Consider the following 22028-nt stretch of genomic DNA (forward strand, 5'->3'; position numbering starts at 1 on the left):
ACAGATATGTCTTTTCAAGAAAAGGTGCAAAGGTAGAGCTAAAGAGGCACTATGGTCTCAGAAAGTGGATAAGGGTGTCAGGGCCTTGTCACAGTAAGTGATTGTCTTGGTGGGGGTGGGGGGGTTCAACAGCAGTGAGGTAGGCTTCTAGGAGCTTCCTGAGATGGCAATTCAGCATTGGGTTGGTGAGCTGGCTGACAGGGTCCAACATGCAGTGCAGTCCGGGCAGGAAGGGCATGTGACCCGAAAAAGCTTAGTACAGGCAGGCAATGCCCATGTTGATGTAGCTCACTGTAAAAGCAAAGAAAAATATCGAGGCTGAGTACCCCAAAAGGAAATAAACCGAACACGGGCTTATAAAGATTCACAGATCTTAACTGTACAGTTTTACAAAGAAACAAAGTATCAGATAGCTATCTGGCCCTCAGTACATTACAGCGAATACCAGCCCTTTCGTTGTGAGAAGTGAGAGGTACTGGACGTCTTAACATTTACATCTTTTATACATTTTCCAATCGTAATGTCCAGCCCCTCTGCAGGTTAATAATTCTCGGTCTAGGATTATTTCCAGTTTGTACAACAACAAGTCACAATGGCAACAGTGTATCTTCGGATTTAACATTGTAGGCCTCATTACACGGACGGCGGTGGACCAAGGTGCTATTAGCACCTTGGTCCATGCCGGTAAAATAACGGCACCGTCTAGGTGGAAAGGGAATTACCGCCCTATTCCAAGGTTGATGGGGCGGTAATTCCCCCTTCCCCCATTGCCCTTCCCCATTTCCATTTTTGCCCCATAGGGCATAATGGGAATGGGGAAGGTGCTAATTACGGCACCGCAAATTGCGGTACCGTAATTAGCTTCCTGGTCCCTTTGCGGGTTGGTTTTTAACGCCTGCAAAAAGCAGGCGTTAAATTCTCCAACCCGCAAAGGGACCTCGTAGTAAGGCGGTAAGGGTTTACCGGTACCGGTAAAATACCGGTACTTGTAAACCCTTACTGCCTACCGTGTAAAGCCTTAGTACACGTCCTATACAATGTAGTTCAACAAGTGTTCACGTTTAGTATATAAACAACATTGTATTTGATGTATGTCCGCGGATCGGACTTGTTGGCGCGGGTAATCCTCGATCTACAGGTCAAACGTAGGACAAGGGGCTTCATTACAACCCAGGCGGTGGACCATGGTGCTATTAGCATCATGGTCCATGCCGGAATCCGCCATGGTGAATGGCGGAATTACCGCCCCATTCCAAGGTTGGCGGGGCAGTAATTCCCCATTCACCATTGCCCCTTCCCCATTCCCATTTTTGGCCCATAGGGCTCAATGGGAATGGGGAAGGCGCTAATTACGGCACCGTAAATTACGGTGCCATAATTAGCTCTTAGGCAGCTCTAAAAGCAGGCGTTAAAGTGCAACCCGCAAAGGGACCTCGTAATCAGGCGTTAAGGGTTTAACGGCGCCGACACCTTTTACGGCGCCGTTAACCCCTTAACGCCTGGGTTGTAATGAGGCCCAAGGTCTCATTACACAACCCTAACATTTGGCCTACGGGCAGTTTAGACATTAACTTTTGTGCGACGGTCAGGACGGCTAGGTTACAAGCAGGAAAAACTGTCCACCATTTTAGAACGCAGAGTGACTTTGAAATGGAAATCAAAATAGCGGATGGACCTAAAATGGCGGCTAAATCGATTTAAGATCGGAACTTTGCAATGCGGATTTCTTCGCAGAGCGACTGGGCTTAGGCCAATATATACAATAAAGGAGGTACAATATGATATCCCGTTTAACATCACAAGCAGGTTAATGCGGGATGAAGGCCCAGAGCAGTTCCTTGACTTCTGGGTTGCTGGGAGGCCTCATCTATGGCCTTCAGGGACAAAGTAAGTAATTTGGTAGTCCTTCCACTCCAGGGAGCTTAGCAGGCACCTAGACAGGATCCTTAATCTCCAGTGAACATGGTCCTGCTTCCAGTGCAGAAAGCAGTGAGGCCTTGTTTCAACAGCAGTCACCCTCAAGTGGAGAGGCGAGGAAGTACAGAGAGTGCCATGGAAAAGCAAGACTATTAAACCCGTATCTGTTCCCTTTTGCCCATTCTGGTTACTTTAACACTACCCCCTTCACTGGGCTTTGCATATGCCTTTTTGACATATGGTTCCCAGGTGATCTCCTGGAGAGAGAGAGCCTGGGATTGAGGGGAGGTGTCACTCACCCTCCCAAAGGAGAACATCCCACCTTTTGTCTCACTTGCTGAGGTGGAGACAGGCAGACTAGCTGTGAATCCACAGAACCTTCACTGAGCTCATAGGGTTGACAATTGTATGATACCAATTTGTCGTGGCTTTACTAATTAGTCGGTTCTTATCACTCACCATACCAAAACCAGGTGTGGCTTATTCTTAGAGTTTACTGTACCACCAGACTCACAGTACCACAATTGTGATAATATGGATCTAAGGTGCACAAGTTAAATGAAGCCTCTGTTTGCAATGACTTTGGCATTCTAGCAGCTATTAAGAAGGCACGTGGGACCTTTGAACCCTCTCAGAGCCATTGAAAGGGAAAGTACTCAGATGCCAGGAGACCAATGCAGCAGGGCACATTTCAGCACTATGCTTTTGGCATGGAGCTTTTATTAAAGGGAGGTGATTAGCAGACTCAGACTTTCAGAAACCGAATTAATAAAAATAAAACAAGCCAGTGCTTTCACACCCCTGTATATGAAAATCCTTCACAACATAGAATGTTTAATTCCTAAAAAAAAAGAAAAATCATACAAACCTACTTTGCTACCAAAGTTTTGAAAAATCACTAGATTTCACTGGTAGTAGAGCTGATGAATCTGATTTAATTCATCTGGTTTTATATACTGAGGACTTGGGTGCACGTCGCTTTTTTTAAGTGCCACCAGAGGAGTTATTCCGTACCACCTACAGGACACCACCCCTCATTTTCTCCTCAGTTTTTTCCAGAAGAAAAGATGGTCCCTTTTACTGCAAAGTCTCAGAATCCTTATGTATTAGGAGTTACCAATATGCAGGTACCAATGTCAGTGGTATTTATTCTTTTCACCAATTATCCAGTTTCTGAAGGGATCCCTTTGACACTGGCAGACTCCTCTACTTCACTCATGAAACCCTAGTTCTAGAGTTGTCAGATATGGAAAATAATATTACAAACACTGCGTTGAAAAGTGTTGGTTATCCAATACTTTTATGGAAGTCCTGGTACAAAGGGTCAAAGAAAATATAACCCAATACTAGAACCACACATTACATAGAAACCCCTTGAAACCAAATGTTTACAGAATATCATCCTCCTTGCACCAAGATACATTTTTAAAAAAAAACGTTATTTATAACAGGTTCACGTCATATGCAGACATTCCAGGAGCGCACAAAATCATTAATAAAGAAAACAAAAATAAAAAATGACAAAGGGTAAACAATACTGGTCTACTTGTGGGAAATGTGAAAACAGCTGTCTCAAACAACAAGATGGATGGCCAGGCCCACCAGGGCCTGTCCAGGCTGGAAGCAACCAACCAACCATCACTGACAGATCCAACCCTCCCTGCACTTACAGGAATAGTGCACAGTCACCCCGACCCATTAGGATGAATGCATCCAGTGTACCCATCTCCCGGGTCCAGTAACCATCCCTGTAAGATCTATTTGACAACAATGCCTCACCCCTTCAATCCGGCACTAGTCGCACTTATACACTAAATGTGAGTATCCTCAGTCTTCATTCACCACTGCACCTTCTGTCACATCGGTACTCACAGCATCCCTAGTCTCTAAAAAGGATTGCGCCGGGTCCCACACATCCTGGGGCCTAGTGCTGGCAGACTGCATTGTGCAGTATTCCGGTTCAACATCAAGCCAAGTATTTCAGCTACTTTTCGGCTGTTGGGTTGACAGGGCTGGAGCATCACGATGTAACGCTCCCCCAATAGCATACATATAGACAGTAATTTCCTCTTCCCCTTAGCAAACCCCGGCAGCCATCCAAACATACAACAGAGGACGTCCTGAGAGACTTCATGACATATCATGCGACCAGTCATTCCAGTCACCTGCAGACAAAAGACGCATGGGAGGGGCAGATCCACAAAACATGAATAAATACAGCATTATCACATTTTCATCTGGGGAACCGCCCCATCACAAGAACAATCACATTTCCTCTGGACCGCAGGTGACAGATAAGCCTGACTAAGTACCTTAAAGCTAAACCGGGAGCTAATCGCCATCCCACCTGGCGTATGAGCACACGTCTTGCCACCTCTTATCTCCCAAATCTGAGCCAATATCTGCAGCCCACTGTGACCTACACGCGGGCCCCTTCCTCGGAGCTGAGCCCTGGGCTATCTGGTAGATTTCTTTTTTTTTTAAAATAATTTTTATTGGCATTTCGTAAAACATTAATAAACCCCCCTTTTCCACCTCCTCCCGCGCCCGTCCCGATGCATGATATATCCCAATGTTGGTAGAATCACTGGATGCCAAAAATACGAAAGTGTTGAGGACAATGTCTGACATTATATTAAAAAAAATAACCTTGCTGTTGTTTCCCTCTTTCCCTTCCCTGCTAATCACCCCCATTGCTGCTGTGACCAGTCGGCCTGATCCCTCATGAATGCCCTTCTTCACCGTCGAGACCAGCACCCCCGCCACCCACTGCACTGCCCTTGCGGGTCCCTGCCTGGCAGCTCTGCATCCCACTCTTGGCAGTCGCCTGGACTAGCACTTAGCCTGAGGTTCTCCTCCTTGGCTACTCTTAGCACTTCCCTCCCAGGCCCTCCACCAGCACGTGTCCTCTCCCCCCCCCTCTCTCCCTACCTCCTGCACTTCTCCTCACTGCACTTGCACATCCGAAAGCTACAAGGCCTAGTAGGACCATGACTGCATTTTACTGTTTTTGCCATTGTAATGTCTCCCATGTTTCCTTCCCATTTAGCCTTTTGGCACTTTGAAACACAATTCAGTTGTATAGACGTCTAACAACTGCTCAATAAAATAAAAAAATAAAATACATTTTACATCATTATGTTAGCATATAGGCATGCGCCAGCACTCAGTGGAAGTCTAAATACTATTGAGCAAAAGCCATAAAAATGCTAGTTCAATTTGAGCAATTACAGGGCCTCATCACAAGTTGGGCGGTAGCCCTTAAATCCAGCAGTAACAGTATTAGCGCTGGCAATACCGCTCCGCCAGATCACGAGTCGGCACAAACACATCTGGATCCAAAAGGTAACAGCGCTATTACAACTGCCACTATTACCACCAGCGCTATTACAGCCGGCGCTGATAGTGCCGACAAAACAAATACAGCTATATCTGATATATTCTCTGCGGTTTTAGCACCAAAAAACGGCGATAATTCAGCAAAGAATTACCCCCAGCCTCTATCTGGAAGTACATTCACCCATCTGCAAGGAAACAAGCCACAGGTGAACACAATGCACATCAGAGGGCTACATAAGACCCACTCAGGCCGCAAACACTGGTTCCGACACCATGCTGCCATTATTTGCTGCACGCTGTGACAGGCAGCTGCTAAGGCTGCGCCTGGACCTTTAGATGCAGGACAACCAGGCCAGGGCACAGGGAGTAGAGGGGGATGGTGGAATGAGCAGGAGGAGGAGGATGAAAGCAGCCCCAGCAAGGCGGGCACCCATCCACAGGGTCAGCCCATCACCCTGGGCCCTCAGTGACACACAGATGGTAACTGAATACCGCCTGGACAGGAGGACCATCACTGAGCTGCTGGCCAGAATACATGAAGAAATTGGGAGCAGGATTAACATCCGCACTGCTGTGCCGCCATTGTTGTAGCTGGTGGCAGTCTTGCAGTTCCTGGGGACGGGCACTTTCCAGCACTCCGTGGCCATGATGCATGGCATCACAGTCAACATTCAGCGCAGTCCTGGCCCAGATGCTGGATGCTCTTCTGCGCCATGTCAACCAACACATTGCACTGCCCACCACCCAGCTTCCAGGTGAATGCCATGAAGGCATGCTTTTATGCCACAGCAAAACTGCCCAATGTGATAGCCGCCATCAACTGCACCGATGTTGCATTGGTGGTGCCCCAGGCCCATGAGGTTGTCTACAGGAACCGCAAGCACTATCACTCCATGAACGTGCAAGTGACCTGTGGCCCTGACCTCATCATAACCCACTGCTGTTCCCGCTACCCAAGATCCACCCACGACTCCATGGTCCTATGCTAAAGCACAATGCCGGGATACATGGAGAGGCACAGAGGACAACGGACCTGGATAGTGGGTGAGTACAAACTCTGCCACATATGCACGTTGAATCACAATACTAAAAAGGTGTGGGGGTAGCTATAGGAAGCGTTGCATGTGAAGAGGAAGCACTGGAAGCACCTGTGCAGTCCCTGCAACATCGTTGGGGGCATCCAAGGGTGCATGCACTAGTTTGACACACCTGGACACAATGGTGATGGACACATAATGCTGCCATCGCAAAGATGCATCAGACCACATGTACCACAATGCATCTTGAATGTAGCACTGCGCAGATCAACACAGCAGCACCCAACAGCATGTCCACCCATGCCACAGCCGTCTGCCCATGTGCATTCAACCCGGACACGCCACAGAACACATGCCACAAAGTCACTGTGTGCATGAACAGGACAAGTAAATCATGGCATAATATAAGAATGATGCACACCCATTACACATACACATTGCATGGCCCAGATGCACACAAGAATGCTCACAGCTAACAATTGGCAGATACATTAAGACTACAGACACATGCATTAGACAAATGCCTGATGTCCGGATTACACCTCATGCAGGTGACTCTGGATGTTTGCAGCTGGCGTAGCTGATGACCCATGTGCGTGACCCAAGTACACCACATGAGACCGCCTACAACCATGCCCACAGCCAGACCAACGTTTGCATAGAGCACACCTTTGGCCTCCTGGAGACACAATTCTGGTGCCTAGACTGCACTGGAGGGGCCCTGATGTATGCCCCGGACAAAGTAGGGAAAATAGTACTGGTGTGAGCTATGCTCCATAACATTTGCCTAAGGAGGAATGTGCCTCTACCCCCCGACGCTGACAGGCCACAGCCAAAGGAAGAGGGAGATGATGATGATGTGGCAGGAGCCAGGGCAGACACACACAGGGATGAAGTGAGGGAAGGGAGACTGGCCTAACCGGCGCTAATAGACAATTACTTTTAGTGCGTTGACCTGATCCATTACACAACATGCACAGTGTGAATAAAGAGCACAAGAACACAATTATGAATGTCCTTGCATGTCATTTGTTCAAGTGATTTTCTAGTTATTTTTTTCAAACTCCATCCCCCTAACCCCACCCACCACCAACACCCCAGCACACTATCACCCTACCCCCACCCACCACCAACACCCCACAACACTATTCCCCTTACCCCCACACACCACCAACACCACCCCAGCACACTATCCCCCTCCCCCACCCACCACCAATACCCCAACACACTATCAACCTGCCCCTGACCCGCCACCAACACCCCAGCACACTATCCCCCTCCCCCACCCACCACAAATACCACGGCACACTATCCTCCCACCCATCACCAGCACCCCAGCATACTATCCCTCTCTCCCCACCCACCACCAGCACCCAGCACACTGTCCCCCCTGCCCCCACCCACCACCAACACCCCATCACACTGTCCCCCCTGTCCCCACCCACCCACAACTGTGTCTATATCAAGGCCACTCAGGGCAACAATAGTCATGCCATTCATGAACGCTGTGCCCTCTTCTGCTGGCCTGCAGCATCCTGTGAGCGTGAGCGCAGCTGGCGCAGGGACTTCCTCCGAGGGGTGCTTTGTTGTGATTCTTCCGTGGGTGTGATGGAGGTGGATTGAATAGAAGCTGCCACCGGCAGCTGCTGGCGTTGGAGGGCATTGCTCTCCCTCTATTGATCAGCTAGGGCAGAGACGCCCTCGCACAGCTCATGCACCCTTTGACCAAACCCAGTCAGTGAGGTTCTCCTGGTACGCGCATTGTCACGGGCCATCCACCTTATGGCTGCTTGGATCGCCTCACTGATCAGCTGCATGTGCTGGATGTGTGCATTGGCAATTTTTTCCATTTGCCGCTGCTGTTCCTCCATTTCACTTAGGCACTCCATGACTGTGCCCATGTCAGCCGTCGGCTGGGTGGTGGGGTGGAGGTTGCGTGGCGGGGCTGGCAACTGGGGAGCCACAGGACCTGGTGTCAGGTTCTGGGGTCAGTGTGCGCCACCTGTGTGCTTGGCACAGTGGCTTTGGGATGCACTCAATTGCCCGAACTGGGCTCTCAGGTGTGCTGGATGGTGGAGGGTGATGACTGTGGCCAGGTGTCATGCCGCTACTGCATGCTAGCTGTCACTGCTGCTGCTGCTTGCCCCTTGTCCCTCCTGCATAGTGGCTGTCAGGGCTGTTTCCTCCCTGGCAGCCTGGACTGCCATGCTGTCGTCCTCACTGTCAACAGGTGTGCGCCTGGCGGGCTGGGCTTCTGGTGTGGGCGTGACCCTGCTTCGGTGTGATCTGTTGGTGGGCGTCTTGCACCTAGGGGTAGATTTGCATCCCCTTTGTGGGGGTGGTGGTGCAGGTGGGGGCCCGGGAGGTCGGACGAGTAGATGGCCCTGCTGCATCCTCGTCCCCTGATGCCTCTGGTGTAGCTTGTGTGCCTGTAGGGGATTACGTTAGGAGACATTCCCTCACATATTTTGGCATACATGACAGTAATCACATGGTGAGGGGAATGGCACGGGGCACAGGCCTGGCCTGCATGCATATGGTAGTGGATTGGCTACAATGGGGACATGTGTTGGAGGGGGGGCTTGTGGGGGGAAAGCAATTGGCCGTGGTGGTATGGCAGGGCTACATTGGTGACCTAGCCGTTGCGTTGCTTGCATGCATCAGGACCCCATTTACAACGTGACTGTTACACATGCTGATTGAGGGGGGTATGGTACTTGTCACTGCCAGGTATCTATGGGGCACTGCTGGGCCCCGCCATGGCAGCGTTGTACCTGGAGCTTGAATGTGTCCCTTGGCTGCCCACCCCACTGCTCGGCATTACAGGGGTGACCTTGGTGCACTGGCAGTAGGTGCCTTTGGTGGCCCCCATGCACTGCCCCCAGTCGCAGTGCCCAGCTCATGGGTAGTTCCACTGGGTAATGCTGTGCTGAACTGTTATAGTTAAATGCAAAGGTGGGTGGGGGGGTTTTGACTCACTTTCAGCCTCCTGGGTGCCAGCGCCCGCCTCAAATTATCCAACTCCCTCAATCCCCTCCTTGTCGATCCCGGTGCTACATTTCTCCTCCCAGGGTATCAGGTCCAGTACAGGTGGTGAGCCTCCCCCTGTGGCCATTGATGGCTCACTCCCCGTCGTGCACATGCAATACAAATGAATATGACATACGGGGAATGAGACTAGGAGAACAGGTTGCAAGAGTTTACGTTTTCTTTATAAAGAATTGGCATCCAGAGAACTCTGCTTCCCCGAGAGCGCTCTGGCAAAAAAACAAAAATATTGGCTTAAAAAGGGAAAAAGTTTCATCACACTATATGGGACTACAAATGCTTGGGATTGGGTGAATAACATTGACACATGTGCGGCTATGGGTGCTGCTTCATCCGGATTGGTTGCTCCATTGGCGGGAGGGTGAGCATCACGTGGTCCAGCTGCCAGTGTCCAGGAGGGGTGAGGGTCAGGTCTCGGTGAGGCAGGGCAGACAATAACTAAGCTAGCATAAAAAACTAACACTAGACATATAATAAACAATGACCATCAGTGTAAGTTTAAGTAAATCTTCTTTGAACCTATAAATTGCATGAATAAAATCAGAACATCATTCATTATGACTTATATGAAGTTACCAGGTTTAGGGGTCTTGGTCAGTGTGATAACATCGATCATGGTGTGGGTCGGAGCGCATCAAAGCAATCATGGGGCACGCTGACATTTGTTAGTTCTAAGGGGCAATATACTGTGACAGAGGTCTAATTTTAGTAGGGGGCACGCTGGGGTGGGCTTCACAGTGGGGTCACACCTCTGGTGCATCAAGGTAAAACCTTAAGGGGCACAGGGTTATAGTGGCAGTCATTTTCCAACAGTGGGGTAAGAGGGCACAGGCAAGGTAGTGGAGATGAATGAGCTACAAGTCATGGTTTGGGCCGGTTCACACACAGGACAGTGATCTCAGAGGAAGAGTGAGATGTTACATTAGTATATTTGTTTCAATTGTCCCCGGCGCATCCGTGAGAAATGGAACTGTGAAGCTTTCAGACACAGAGAGAAAAGGTGGGGGCCATGAGCGCGGAGTGCGCAGCACTGCAAAAGGGGAGAGAAGCCTTTTCGTATCATCACAGTGAGGCCTAGTCCAAAGATGGAGCCGAGGGTGCACAAAATGGATGCCAAGTGTCCCTCACAACAGCCCCGCTTTAGGACGCAGGCAATGGAGGCGTCCCCCGCTATTGTGCGAGCAAGTGGTCTACATTGTGCTGAATGTGTGAGGGGGGCCTAAACGACCCTCACTCTGACAGGTTATGCAGGTCATTCCAATGCTTGCGGCAGTCTTCCCCATCCCGGGGACGCAGCCGACTGCTGACATCTTCCGGCTCATCACCTCCCAGATCTGGGTGCGGCGCAAGGAGGATGTCTTCTTCTGCCTGGCTCCATATAGCTCAGCATGGTGGGTCACAGCCTCATCCACCAGCACTATGATTTCTGCATCTGTGAACTTCGGTTTTCTCAGACGATCTTGGGCTGCCTTGCCACTTGCCCTCTTCTGAGACATGTATGATGTTCTGGAAGTGTGGATGGCTGCTACTGGCTCTGATATTGGATGGATTGTCATTTCGAAAATGGACACCACAGTGGTTCCCGTTCCGGCAGTGACACATTTCCCACTGGCGCTAATTGCACAGGCACTTGGCGGTTGTGCTATTAGCGCTGTGGTTTCTGGCGGTAGCCCCCTATCAGATGTGGATTTCGGCGGGCGCAATTAGCATTTCCGCCGGGGCTGTGTGCGTGTGCACGCATACTTGTGATACAGCACTATTTGCACCACAGCTCCCAGCGGTAATGTACCGCTCAGCAGAAATAGCGCCCGCATAAGGCTCAACTCGTGATGAGGCCCACAGTATGAGCAAAATGTGTTATGGAGCACCACACCTCACCATTAGATGTATCTTTAAAATGTGCTTCTAAGGTGGCCAGATGCTCGTAAAGAGGGCATGGGAGAGCGAAAGGGGAAATGATTCCCATAAATTGCATTTATTTTCCATGTTATGTATACTTTCCAAACCCATATCTCTTCTGATGTTTGACTCCTTTAATTAAAGGACGGACATTTACTAGTTAACTCCCAGTTAAATTATTTGGTGATAAACAATAGAAACAATAGCAGGCTTTTTAAAAGTTGAAACAGGGAAGGCCCTTGGCACAATCTCAAATTGTTCTGTCCTACATTAACATATCTTTATTCGTGTCTACCTCCTCTGTTTTTTGACCGGTAACCAGCTCCATAACCCGTGTCTTTTCATCTTGAACACTATCTTCATCTCCTTCTGGCTCATCGATGTTCGAGATTACCTTGTCATTATTCGGTGAGATCCTGCATGGATGGAAAAGTAAAAGTTAAGATCACTGGATTGTATTACGAATATCGGCATCCAAGAACTAATCAGAATGTCTACAACTCTGCCAAAGGAATAAGATGTATTGTGTCTGAATCTACCTTGCCTGACACCCAAAATATGCATGTTACCAGAAAATCTTATGCCAGCTTTGCAACACTGAAATGAAAAGACATTTTGGCATACTCCAGGAACCTCCGTAGACATGGGCATTTGCATTCGGGTATCCAACTGTCTGCAATAATCACTCATTGCTCTTGATTTCCCAGACTCCAACCTATCTAGTGTTGTTCTTCCCTTAACTCTGCCAATGGTATGCAATTTGGATGCCAAGGTATCATGGTGCAAAGTGTTAATCATGGGCTACTCATCTAAAAATATCAATAAAGGCCCTTGTCCAAACTTTTCAAGATCTCATACATTTTTCACAAATGCATTGTCAGTTTCATAATCAGATAGAGAGGTGATCTGGAAGCCACAATGCAGATTTGTCATCTTGGAGACCTCTATTCTAATCCTGAGTGTAGATTGTGATCAAAAGTGTCAATCTGGGCAAAGCATTGCCTCTCTCTGTGCTTCACCTGTAAATATGAGCAATGCTGTGTAAATATGTGAATGATGTGTAAATATGTTAAGATTGTGTAAATGTGTGATAACCAACTGTGTAGTGTGACTTGGAAGTATTATCCCAAATGCATTGTGCTGCCCTATAATATAACCTATTTGCTTTTATCCAGTCTTATCCAGACCCCACAATCCATTCTGTTGTTATAAAATGGCATATCAAATACTCAAAAATATTGGCTGTAGCATATCCAGAAAACCAGCACAATCAACTCGGAAATTGTAGTCGTAACAGGAGAGGTCATCACTGGACTGCACAACCTAATTACTATGAGCAGTAGGATTCTGTAACCAGTCGTTATTAATTCATGCATTAAGGAGAAGCCATGAATGTGTGGGGAATGAGTCAGCTTTTCTGACAGCATCCAAAGTTGCATAACAATGTGGGAAGATTAATTAAATTAATCAAAAGGAACATCCATCCTCTGCAATCCCACCAACATTGTGACAATGATTGCAAGGAATTAGGGACATAGGTAAAATGTGGGTATGATTTCTTAAAACTCCTACCATGCTCCCAGAATGGATGTAAAACCCTTTTATGGTGTTATTTTAAGGTAGCCATAGGAGACCACATTTATTCTCTTAAGTGGGGGATGGGGTGTTATCACCACCATTTTAGTCTATTTTGGTACAGGAAATTTGTGGGATATCAGCTTGCTAATCAGTAAGCAGAACTGCAGGCCATTATCACCAGACAATGCCATCATTTTAGTCACGTTTGTTGGCCTCAGAGGAACCAGGCAAGGACTGCATATAGGCGCTGATGTTAATAACATGACAAACAGAGGGGCTGTATAGTAAGTAATACGTATTATTGGAATAGGTACTAACCTGCAACTCTACCTTTCAATGCATGGTATAATTTAGTGTTATGAACTGCTTTTATTAAAGGTTAAGTAAAACAGTTGTATGCAATTAAAATGTATATGGACTTTGTTTTACAGTAAATAAAGGTATTGAATATGCTACTTCTCTGATTTTTAAACAGAAGAGATTAACAATTTATTACGTTGTATAAAACTTGTTAAATAGGAATGAAATATGTGTGACATCAAAATAAATCAATTTTTTTAATTTATAATAAATATATATAAAATGTAGTAAAGATTAACTAATGCATACTGCATTTATTAAATAAAAATGTAGGAACATACTGCGTGGTTAGCATAACTAGAAGCATTTATGAAAAACGAGGAACAGTAATGAAATCCATGAGACTGTTTCCGAGTAGTGTAAGTCAAATACTGCATAGTTATTAACCAGGCTTTATGCACTACAGGAAGGTCATGCATGTAAGCCGATTGAACCCAACACCACAACCATGGTTCCAGGCAAAGCAACTTAACTAATGGAGACTATTAACTATGCCTCCCCCACTTACCAGGATTGCCAGTACTAAGACAAGTATTGCTGGGAAGTTGGAAGAAGAGGGTGGTGGTGTGAAATATTTACAAAACTCTCATTGTATTCCCCTTTCGTAGTGTTTACAATATCTTTGATGATAGCAACACCAAGTCAGCATCCTTTACCATAAAGGACAGCTTGGCTGTTACCACTGTTTCACAATCTGTGGTGATGGAGGTATTTTAAAGGCAATAGACTTGATAGGTTGAAAACAAAGCTACAGAGTGTTACTTTCAATTAATTACCGGCTTATTCTCGACAATAATGTCCTCATTCAAAATGAGACTCCTAAACCAGCAAAAGGGGACAGATAAAATAAATAACAATTAACAAAATAAAACCAATGGTCTCGTCTTTCCGAGGAGCCTGATCTCTTATTGATGTGCACAACTACACCGTTTGAATCAAGACTGTGCAATCAGGAGTGATCTTGAAACCAATAGGTGGCCAGGTTGTCTTCCAGTTTTAATGACAGGAGTTCGTATAGAACTTTTGTTTGTTTAATTAACATTAGTTGTGTTTGTCTGCTAGTCCAGTTAGTATAGCTCAGTGGCAAAATGCTCATCTTGGAAACAAGATGACACAAAGCCAAACAGGTTTGAAGCCCGCGTCCCCGCTTAGAAACCTCTTTGCCATTAAGTGCGTTATAAAAAAACAATTATCATTTTAAGTAGGGGGTCCCGTCTAATGACACTTGTTATGGATACCAACCCAACTGACACATCAGAGGCTAACAAGTGGGACACACTCAGAGCAGTAATTCGAGGCAAAACCATTTCATTGCTGATAATAGGAAAAAGGTCCTAGAATTTACTTAAGAGAACCTCATGAGGGAAATGAGATCCCTAGAAGAACTTCACAAAACCTCTTTTGGCTCCCCAGGCAGGCCAAGAGATGACGAACAGACATGTGAATGTAACTCTCTGCATTTGAGGCCATTTTTAAATAAACATCAGGGCACATCTATATGACATTTAAAGAATAGGAGTACATAAATAATGGACAGAATGATATCTGCGCATTGTATGTGGAAGTTAGATTTGTGGACCTCTAGATCATCCCACTGACCGCTTACCTGACACCATTGGCTTGAAAGCGACTCCTGCATAGGGCCATCCCTAGTAGCCGCATTGCTTTTTTTAAAATGTATTTTTTATTTTTATACGGTTTAATTAAACCTTAAAAAGAAAGACAAAACATGAAAAAGAACACCTGATGACACCCTCCACATCTTGTCACATCATGTGTCCTATCAACAGCACTTTCCTTATAAAACCTTCCCTCTCCTTTCTCGTCATCGAGTTCATTTGAGAAAGTACCCAAGACAGTTTCAGTAATGCAGTTTTAGACTACAACACTTTTAACCTCAGTTCTGGGTTTGAGACGTTTTTTTAGTTCTTCAAGAAATGTCACCAGCGCAAATATTATTTTTCGATTTAGACCATCAAACATGATCTGCCACCAGTCCGCAGCACTGAGTATCTGCTGTTTCCAGATAGCAGGGCCAAGAATACGAGTTCTAAATAGGGTTGTTGCTTCCCTAAGGCTCTTGCCTCGCCCAGTACCTCGGACAAGAGACTAGATTTTCTCCTTTGTTCACATGTGCTGTGCCAGCCAAGCTCCATAATTTCCTTTTGGCTAGATCTGGATTTTCTAGCAGCATTGCTTATTTAATGTCATGCTCTTTGAGGACTGCCAAGCAGTGCTTGTTCCACATCGTCAGGGTGTTGTACTCGCTGCCCTTGTTTGAGTTCTGAATTATTTCAAACTGCAATACAGGATTCGTTATTTTCGTTTTTCTGAATAAGCACAGAAGATTCCAACTTATTCTGGCATGCATTGAGATTAACCCCAGTTCGTAACGAATACATGCCGAAGCAGTTCCTCTTGGCAGATGTAAAACTTTCACCCAGAAGATGTTTTCTAAGGTGTTCCAGAGTTCGTAGGAGCATCCAAAGCCATTTTCCGCACCATGAATTATTGCAGGGACTGCTTTTTGTTGGTAGAATGTTATAGTCAGTTTTAATGAGAATTTTCCGAACTGTTTATTAATTATGGCGGCTTGGCACGCCAATTGTCGGCATTTCGATTTTGCTGCTTCAGCCCAAGGCGCATCGTTTAGGTTTGAGCTTATTCTAATGCCCAAGTATTTAGTGTTATGTGTGGTGTTTAACCTAGTTTTTTCAAGGAACCACACTTGTTTCTTATATTGGTTCTTCAAGGTCCGCAAATTTTGATGGGTCAAAATCTCAAATTGTTGTTTATTAATGTGTAGACCAGGGGTGCACAACTGATTTTGACAAAGGGCCGAATGTGCCTTACATGCTGCCTATAGTGGGCCAAAAGGTTAATGTGGGAGGGGCGGTAGGCGAGTTGGGGGCATGGCAGGAGGGTTTTTCAATCCCCAATTTTTATTAAACACATGGAAAAAGAATACATTTTTGAGGTGTACCGGTCTTTATTTGTATTTCAAACTTACATTTTGCAGTACACATTCTTGGCCCTTTTCACCCCTTGTCTCAACACTGAGAGTGCTTCTTTGCTGTTTGAGTTGGCCGTACTCTTGGGAGTATGGCCTTCGTTGAGTCAGATTCCCAAAAAGGCAAAGGAGGCACATCTCTTAACAGTGCATGTTTTAGCTTTGGGATTGTGTTCACTCTTGGAGTGTGATACTATGCCACCTGCCCCCCATCCCCCAACCAAACACTATGCCCCATTTCCCCCAACCCCAACCAAACACTATGCCCCATGCCCACCACCCCCAACCAAACACGATGCCCCATGGCCACCAGCTTGCAACCAAATACTATGCCCAAGGGCCCCACCCCCACACTATGCCACATGGACACATCCCAAACCAAACACTATGCCCCATGGCCACCACCACCTCAACCAAATACTATGTCCCGTGACCCCACTCCCACACTATGCCACATGGCCACATCCAGAACCAAACACTATGCCCCTTGGCCAAAATCCCCAACCAAACACTATGCCCCATGGCCACCACCCCAACCAAACACTATACCCCATGGCCACCACCCCGCAAAACCAAATACTATGGCCCATGCTCCACCCCCACACTATACCCCATGGCCACCATCCCTAACCAAACACTATGCCCCATGGCCACCACCCCCAACCAAACATTATGTCCCATGGCCACCACCCCGCAAAACCAAATACTATACCCCATGGCTCCACCCCCACATTATGCCCCATGGCCACCACCCCCAACCAAACTCTATGCCCCATGGCCACCACCCCGCAAAACCAAATACTATGCCGCATGGCCCCACCCCCACACTATGCCCCATGGCCACCATCCCCAACCAAACACTATGCACCCACAAACAAAACACCATCCCCATGCCTTTGGTAGTTAGTGTTCTTACTGAGGAGGATGCTTAGAATGACATGGTGGCAGCCCTCAACACGCATAAGTGTGGATTATGAGAGGTCTGCTATAAAACAGGTAATGCGAATCATGAACTCTTCCATTTGTGCACGCACAATAGAGGTGAGGGGATTAGGGCAAAAACAATTCAAGGACGCAGAGCAGAAAAGCAGAGATGGCTGTTCCTTTGGGAGTCTGCTAAATGGCATTGGCATCAAAATAGCTCTGCACTGTGCAACCTGCATTGTTCAGTGGTCGAAGTGTACGGAAAGAAGTAGTGGAACTATGTTCCCTGCTGGTCTGCACCGCACAAACCTCCTTCCTGCGCCCCCTCGCACACACAATCCAAACCCCCAAACAAACACACCTGCTATTTATGGGAATGTGCAGTGCACTGAAGTGCAAACTTCAACTTCTTCCTAGACTTTTATTTTAAAACTAAACCATTCCAGAAAGGTTTCTTTAAAAAAAATAAAAGTATAGGAACAGTGAAAGTCAAAAATAAAAAGTTTGGGATCACTGTTACCGCCCACTTCGACCTCTGACATTTTTTACATTTTGTACATATATCCGCTGTCGGTGCCATTCACTGTCTGTTGTTCAGCAGGTTTGTCTGTTATGCAGAAAACATGCCTGGATAATGCTAGCTGACCCCTATCGGGATATCCCAGTTATATATATGTGCATGCCGTTTAAAATGAAAGCACAATGCTTTTAGGTGTGTGCGCAGATTGTGTGGAATACACCCAAGCTGGGGGTATATGTCTATTGCAGGGGAATATTTATGCAATACTGAAGCTGTCCCGCTGTTAGCTATGTATACCTGAGGCCGAGTGATGTGCACACATCATGTAGACACTGTAGCAGGGGCTGCATGGAATGCCCGTTCTACATGCATCTTTCTCGGCACACAAATGAATGTGACTTTGACTCTCAGGGAGCTTTATAGACAGGAAAGCAGCCATCACCCAGGCGCATATGGGTGCCCCAATCTACTTTATTGGGTATTTACATGTTTATGGCTCTTCCCCCTCCTTTACAAGAGGCAGCAGCCTACTGCCCTGGGCGATCTATAGCAAACTTGAACTCCTCGCTCCAGGAAGCAGAACCTGCATTCTGGCAGCCCTGCTGAGTTCAAAGGAGCAAGGCAAGTCAAACAAAGACTTTCCTAATGGAGGGCGGCCGTTGCTGATTGCGGGCTGCTCTCCATTAGAAAAGTCCTTAATTGCAGCAGGCTGCAAAAAATAACATGCCGGGCTGCACTTGGCCCGCTGCCCGTATGTTGTGCACCCGTGTCATTCTTGCACACGTATGCTTCAAGGGCATCAAATTTGCGTTGTAGCCCTATTGGTGTCATGTCAAGAAGTATCAAATCGCCTCATAGACAATCCAACTGACGTGTGTACCATTGACCTTAGGTGGGAATGAGGATAACTTGTCAAACACATCACTGATGTCCCATAGAAACAGATTGAAAATAATGGCAGCCAGGGGGCAGCCCTGTTTCACACCTTTAAATGTATATATGGGAGTTGATAGGGTCCCGTCCCGATCAAGCCGGATCTTGATGTTTGTGTTGGTGTGGAGTTCTCTGATTTCTTCCAGGAGACTTGCAGGGCACTTCCATGTGCTTAATTTTTTCCAAAGGACTTCCCGATCAACACTATCAAAAGTGTGAGAAAAGTCCACAAGTGCCAAGTATATTTTCGTGTTAGTTCTTAGGGCTTCCATCTTGAATAAATTCAGCAATAGAGGGTTAAGGCTGCAACCCATGCCCTTCACGAATCCGGATTGTCTCGGGTCTACGTGATTGTGTTCCGTTGACCATTTTAGCAACTTCTGTTACGTCAAGAAGGGCGATAGGCCTGTAGCTTCTCAGATTTGTCCTATAGCCCTTTTTGAAGATCAGAACAACAACAGCACTTTTCCACAATATAGGTGATGCGCGTTTGCGTACTATTCTTTCAAACAGTATCGTGCAGAAGTCGGCCCAAGCCTCCGGGTTACGCTTGATGGTGTGGTTGGTAAGTCCGTCGGGACCTGGTGCTCTCGAAGTGTTTACTCTTTGTATTGTGTTTAAAATGTCTGTTCGATCGAACTCAAGGTCCCAACGATCGAGTTTGATAAAATTCCACTCCTCGACGCACCCTTTTTACTGAACATTTCAGTGTTTAGGAGACCCATGTATCTTTGGAGATTTGATTTGCTTGGAGTGCTTCTTGTGTAGCAAATTTATTGTTTATAAGTCTCCAGAAGTCTGATGAATTTTTATTTAACATTTTAGCCATCATTTCTTCCAAGTCATTCTGTAAAAGGACAGCCCTATGAACCTTACACCAGTTCTTATGGTCTAGTCTAATGGCTTTCTTCTTTATTGCAAAGACCTCTTTGTCATGTTTCGATAATTTTCTCAAGTCTTGACGCATTTGTCTTTTTCGCTGCTGCATTTGTAGGTCAAATTTGTGTTTGTGCACACATTTTTTTTGTTTCAAGCCTTGGTTATGCTCTGCAAATTCAGACAACAGGTGAAGATATTCGATCTCGTTTGGCTCTTGGTTTAGATTGGTAACAATTTTATTAACGTCATCATCTCTTAGTTCAAGACGTATTCTGCGTGAGGAAACCACCACAGAATGAGACCAAGATGTTGTAGTTGGCAGGCTTATTTTGTTAAGACTCAGTTTCACCATGTCATGATCGCTATAGTCCATCAGTTTGACCTCGAACTGGGTGGCTTGTATGTGGATTGAGTCTGAGACAAACATATAGTCTAGAACTGATGGTTGTTCCAATCTTCTCCAAGTTGTTCTTGCTGGAATGTCTCCAGTCACATTGCCATTCAACATGGACACATTTCTTGCATCCATTTCCCGACACCATTTGGCGGCGGCCTCTTTGCATGTTGTAGATTTGCTTTTTGAAGCGGGCTTCCAGTTTGCATAGTTCACACAGTCTATGTTAAGATCTCCACAGATGATTAAGTTCGGAGATCCACAATTTTCAAGTATTGCATCAGCAATAGAGGTCACTTGATCTATAAAAGCCACCGATCCTACAGCAGCATGGTTCCAATATACATTAATAATGTTTATGATCTCAGGGACCTTCATTGATTTTTTTTGATGTAAGGATCCTTGCAGTTTGAATAAATGGTGAGACGTTAGTGGAGGACTCAATTCTGAGACCAGAGGATGTCCTCACGGCGATCAACAGACCAGCCATTGGTCTTCCTTTGGATAGTTTGATAGCAGGATGTATTGCTGTTTCAAAGTCTTGTAAAATCGGGGATCCAGCAAGCCATGTTTCCTGTAAGCAGGCCATGTCGAGATCCTGAAGCCAAGGTGTTTGAAATAAGTGGCGAAAGCCTCTTGGGTCGTAGGATCCCAAAGTAAGTGTGTGCTGTTCCTCAGTCGCCTGACATTATTTTTTAGCTTGGGTGTTTATTGCTGATGCGATCCATGCCCATTCGTCTTCTTGGTTGGGACATTCCGGCTGTGAAAGTGATTCCAGTCTTGAGGAAGCCAGTCCATCAATGGTGCTTTTTATTTGGTCGCTGCATTTTTGCACTGCCTCTTCTGTTCCTATTTCATGGAGCACATTTCTTTCCAGAACTTCTGCTACATCAGTTATTTCTGACTTTTCCTTAGTCGGTTGATTATTAGATAAATTTGGTACTGACCTTGAGTCGTATGTTTTAGGAGGCGACTGTTTTTCTATAACAACGGTTCAGCTTCAAGCAAGAAGAGATAATAACAACGGTTCAGCTTCAAGCAAGAAGTCAGATATGATTTTTATGTACACATGTAGACTGACTTTATCATACCTGCTTTCATCACAAAATTCCACAATTTTCAAGTTCTCTGAGGCAACAGCCCTTAGGCTCGGAATTAGATGAAGTAGTTGCATCACATTTTTACGATTTAGAATTAGGTTGTCAGCGTTTTCTAATCTCTCCAGTGTTACTTTGTAGACAATGTCATTTTTCCTCGCAATGGGTCTTGTTTTGGGGGCGTCCTTTGGCGCATAGGGCAGACTCTTCTCATAGCCACTATGTTCTAGACTCTTCTCATAGCCACTACGTTCTTGAACATTAGGGTTTGCTGTAGACTGATTTCTTGATTGCGTGACCTCTTTCAAATTACTTTTCCAGTGGGCATGCGGAAATCTTGAACTTGAATTTGTAATGTTCATGGACATATGTGGAGGATTTGTATCTTTGGATTTGATTGCATTTTGAGCCATGCTAAGCTTAAGCAGCAAATTTCCTTTATCCTCCATAGTTAGAAATAGAGTAGTATCAGGCTCCTTTTCATCTTCAGTAGCATTCGGAGATTGAATCAAGCTACATCTTCGTTGACATATGTTTACTGTCGAAGCACTTGGAGTGTCAACAACGATAATTTTTGCGCAGCTCTCGTCAAGAGACGCACTAGGTGCAGATTCCGAGGAAGGTGACTCTTGAGTTTGAGTCAATTAGTCTTCTTCATATGTAGATAGATTAGTCAAATCGATTGATTCATCGTCTAATTAATTTTGAGGTGATTCCTTGCCAATCTGGTTTTGTCTCAAGACACTTGCTTTCTCGTCCCATCCTTTAATGTTTACTGTTACGTTTACAGTTTTTATATTTTGTAGGAATTTTCTAGAACTATTGCCTTGTCTCATCTTTTTTGATGTTTTTTTTTTTTTTTTCTCATTTGACTATTTTGTAAAGGTTTCCTGACTTGTTTTTAAGAGGTTCGGAGGTACCTTTAAAGATATCAAAAAGAACTGGGTTAGATGCTCCTACCTCACTCGTGGGACCTATGGTTCCTTCCGGTGTCAGTCAGGGGTGCCTCTTTTATTTCATTGGAAGTCGAGGCAACTTGGGGATTTGTAAGAGCCGGATTTGTAGTTGAGAGACTGTTCTTCAAGGCCTCGGT

General features: G+C 46.0%; 1 protein-coding gene across 1 annotated transcript in view; it reads right to left on the bottom strand.

Annotated features, from left to right (window-relative positions):
- LOC138583119 (ATP-binding cassette sub-family A member 9-like) overlaps window positions 1-22028 on the bottom strand; it is a 2601648-nt gene that overhangs the window by 484664 nt on the left and 2094956 nt on the right. The window contains exon 29 of the mRNA XM_069655079.1: window positions 11536-11656. Within this exon, the coding sequence (XP_069511180.1) occupies window positions 11536-11656 (121 nt within the window). The remainder of the gene's footprint in view (window positions 1-11535; window positions 11657-22028) is intronic.

Source organism: Ambystoma mexicanum, chromosome 3q (genome assembly GCF_040938575.1).
Source record: "Ambystoma mexicanum isolate Mex_15411 chromosome 3q, UKY_AmexF1_1, whole genome shotgun sequence".
Lineage (NCBI taxonomy): Eukaryota > Metazoa > Chordata > Amphibia > Caudata > Ambystomatidae > Ambystoma > Ambystoma mexicanum.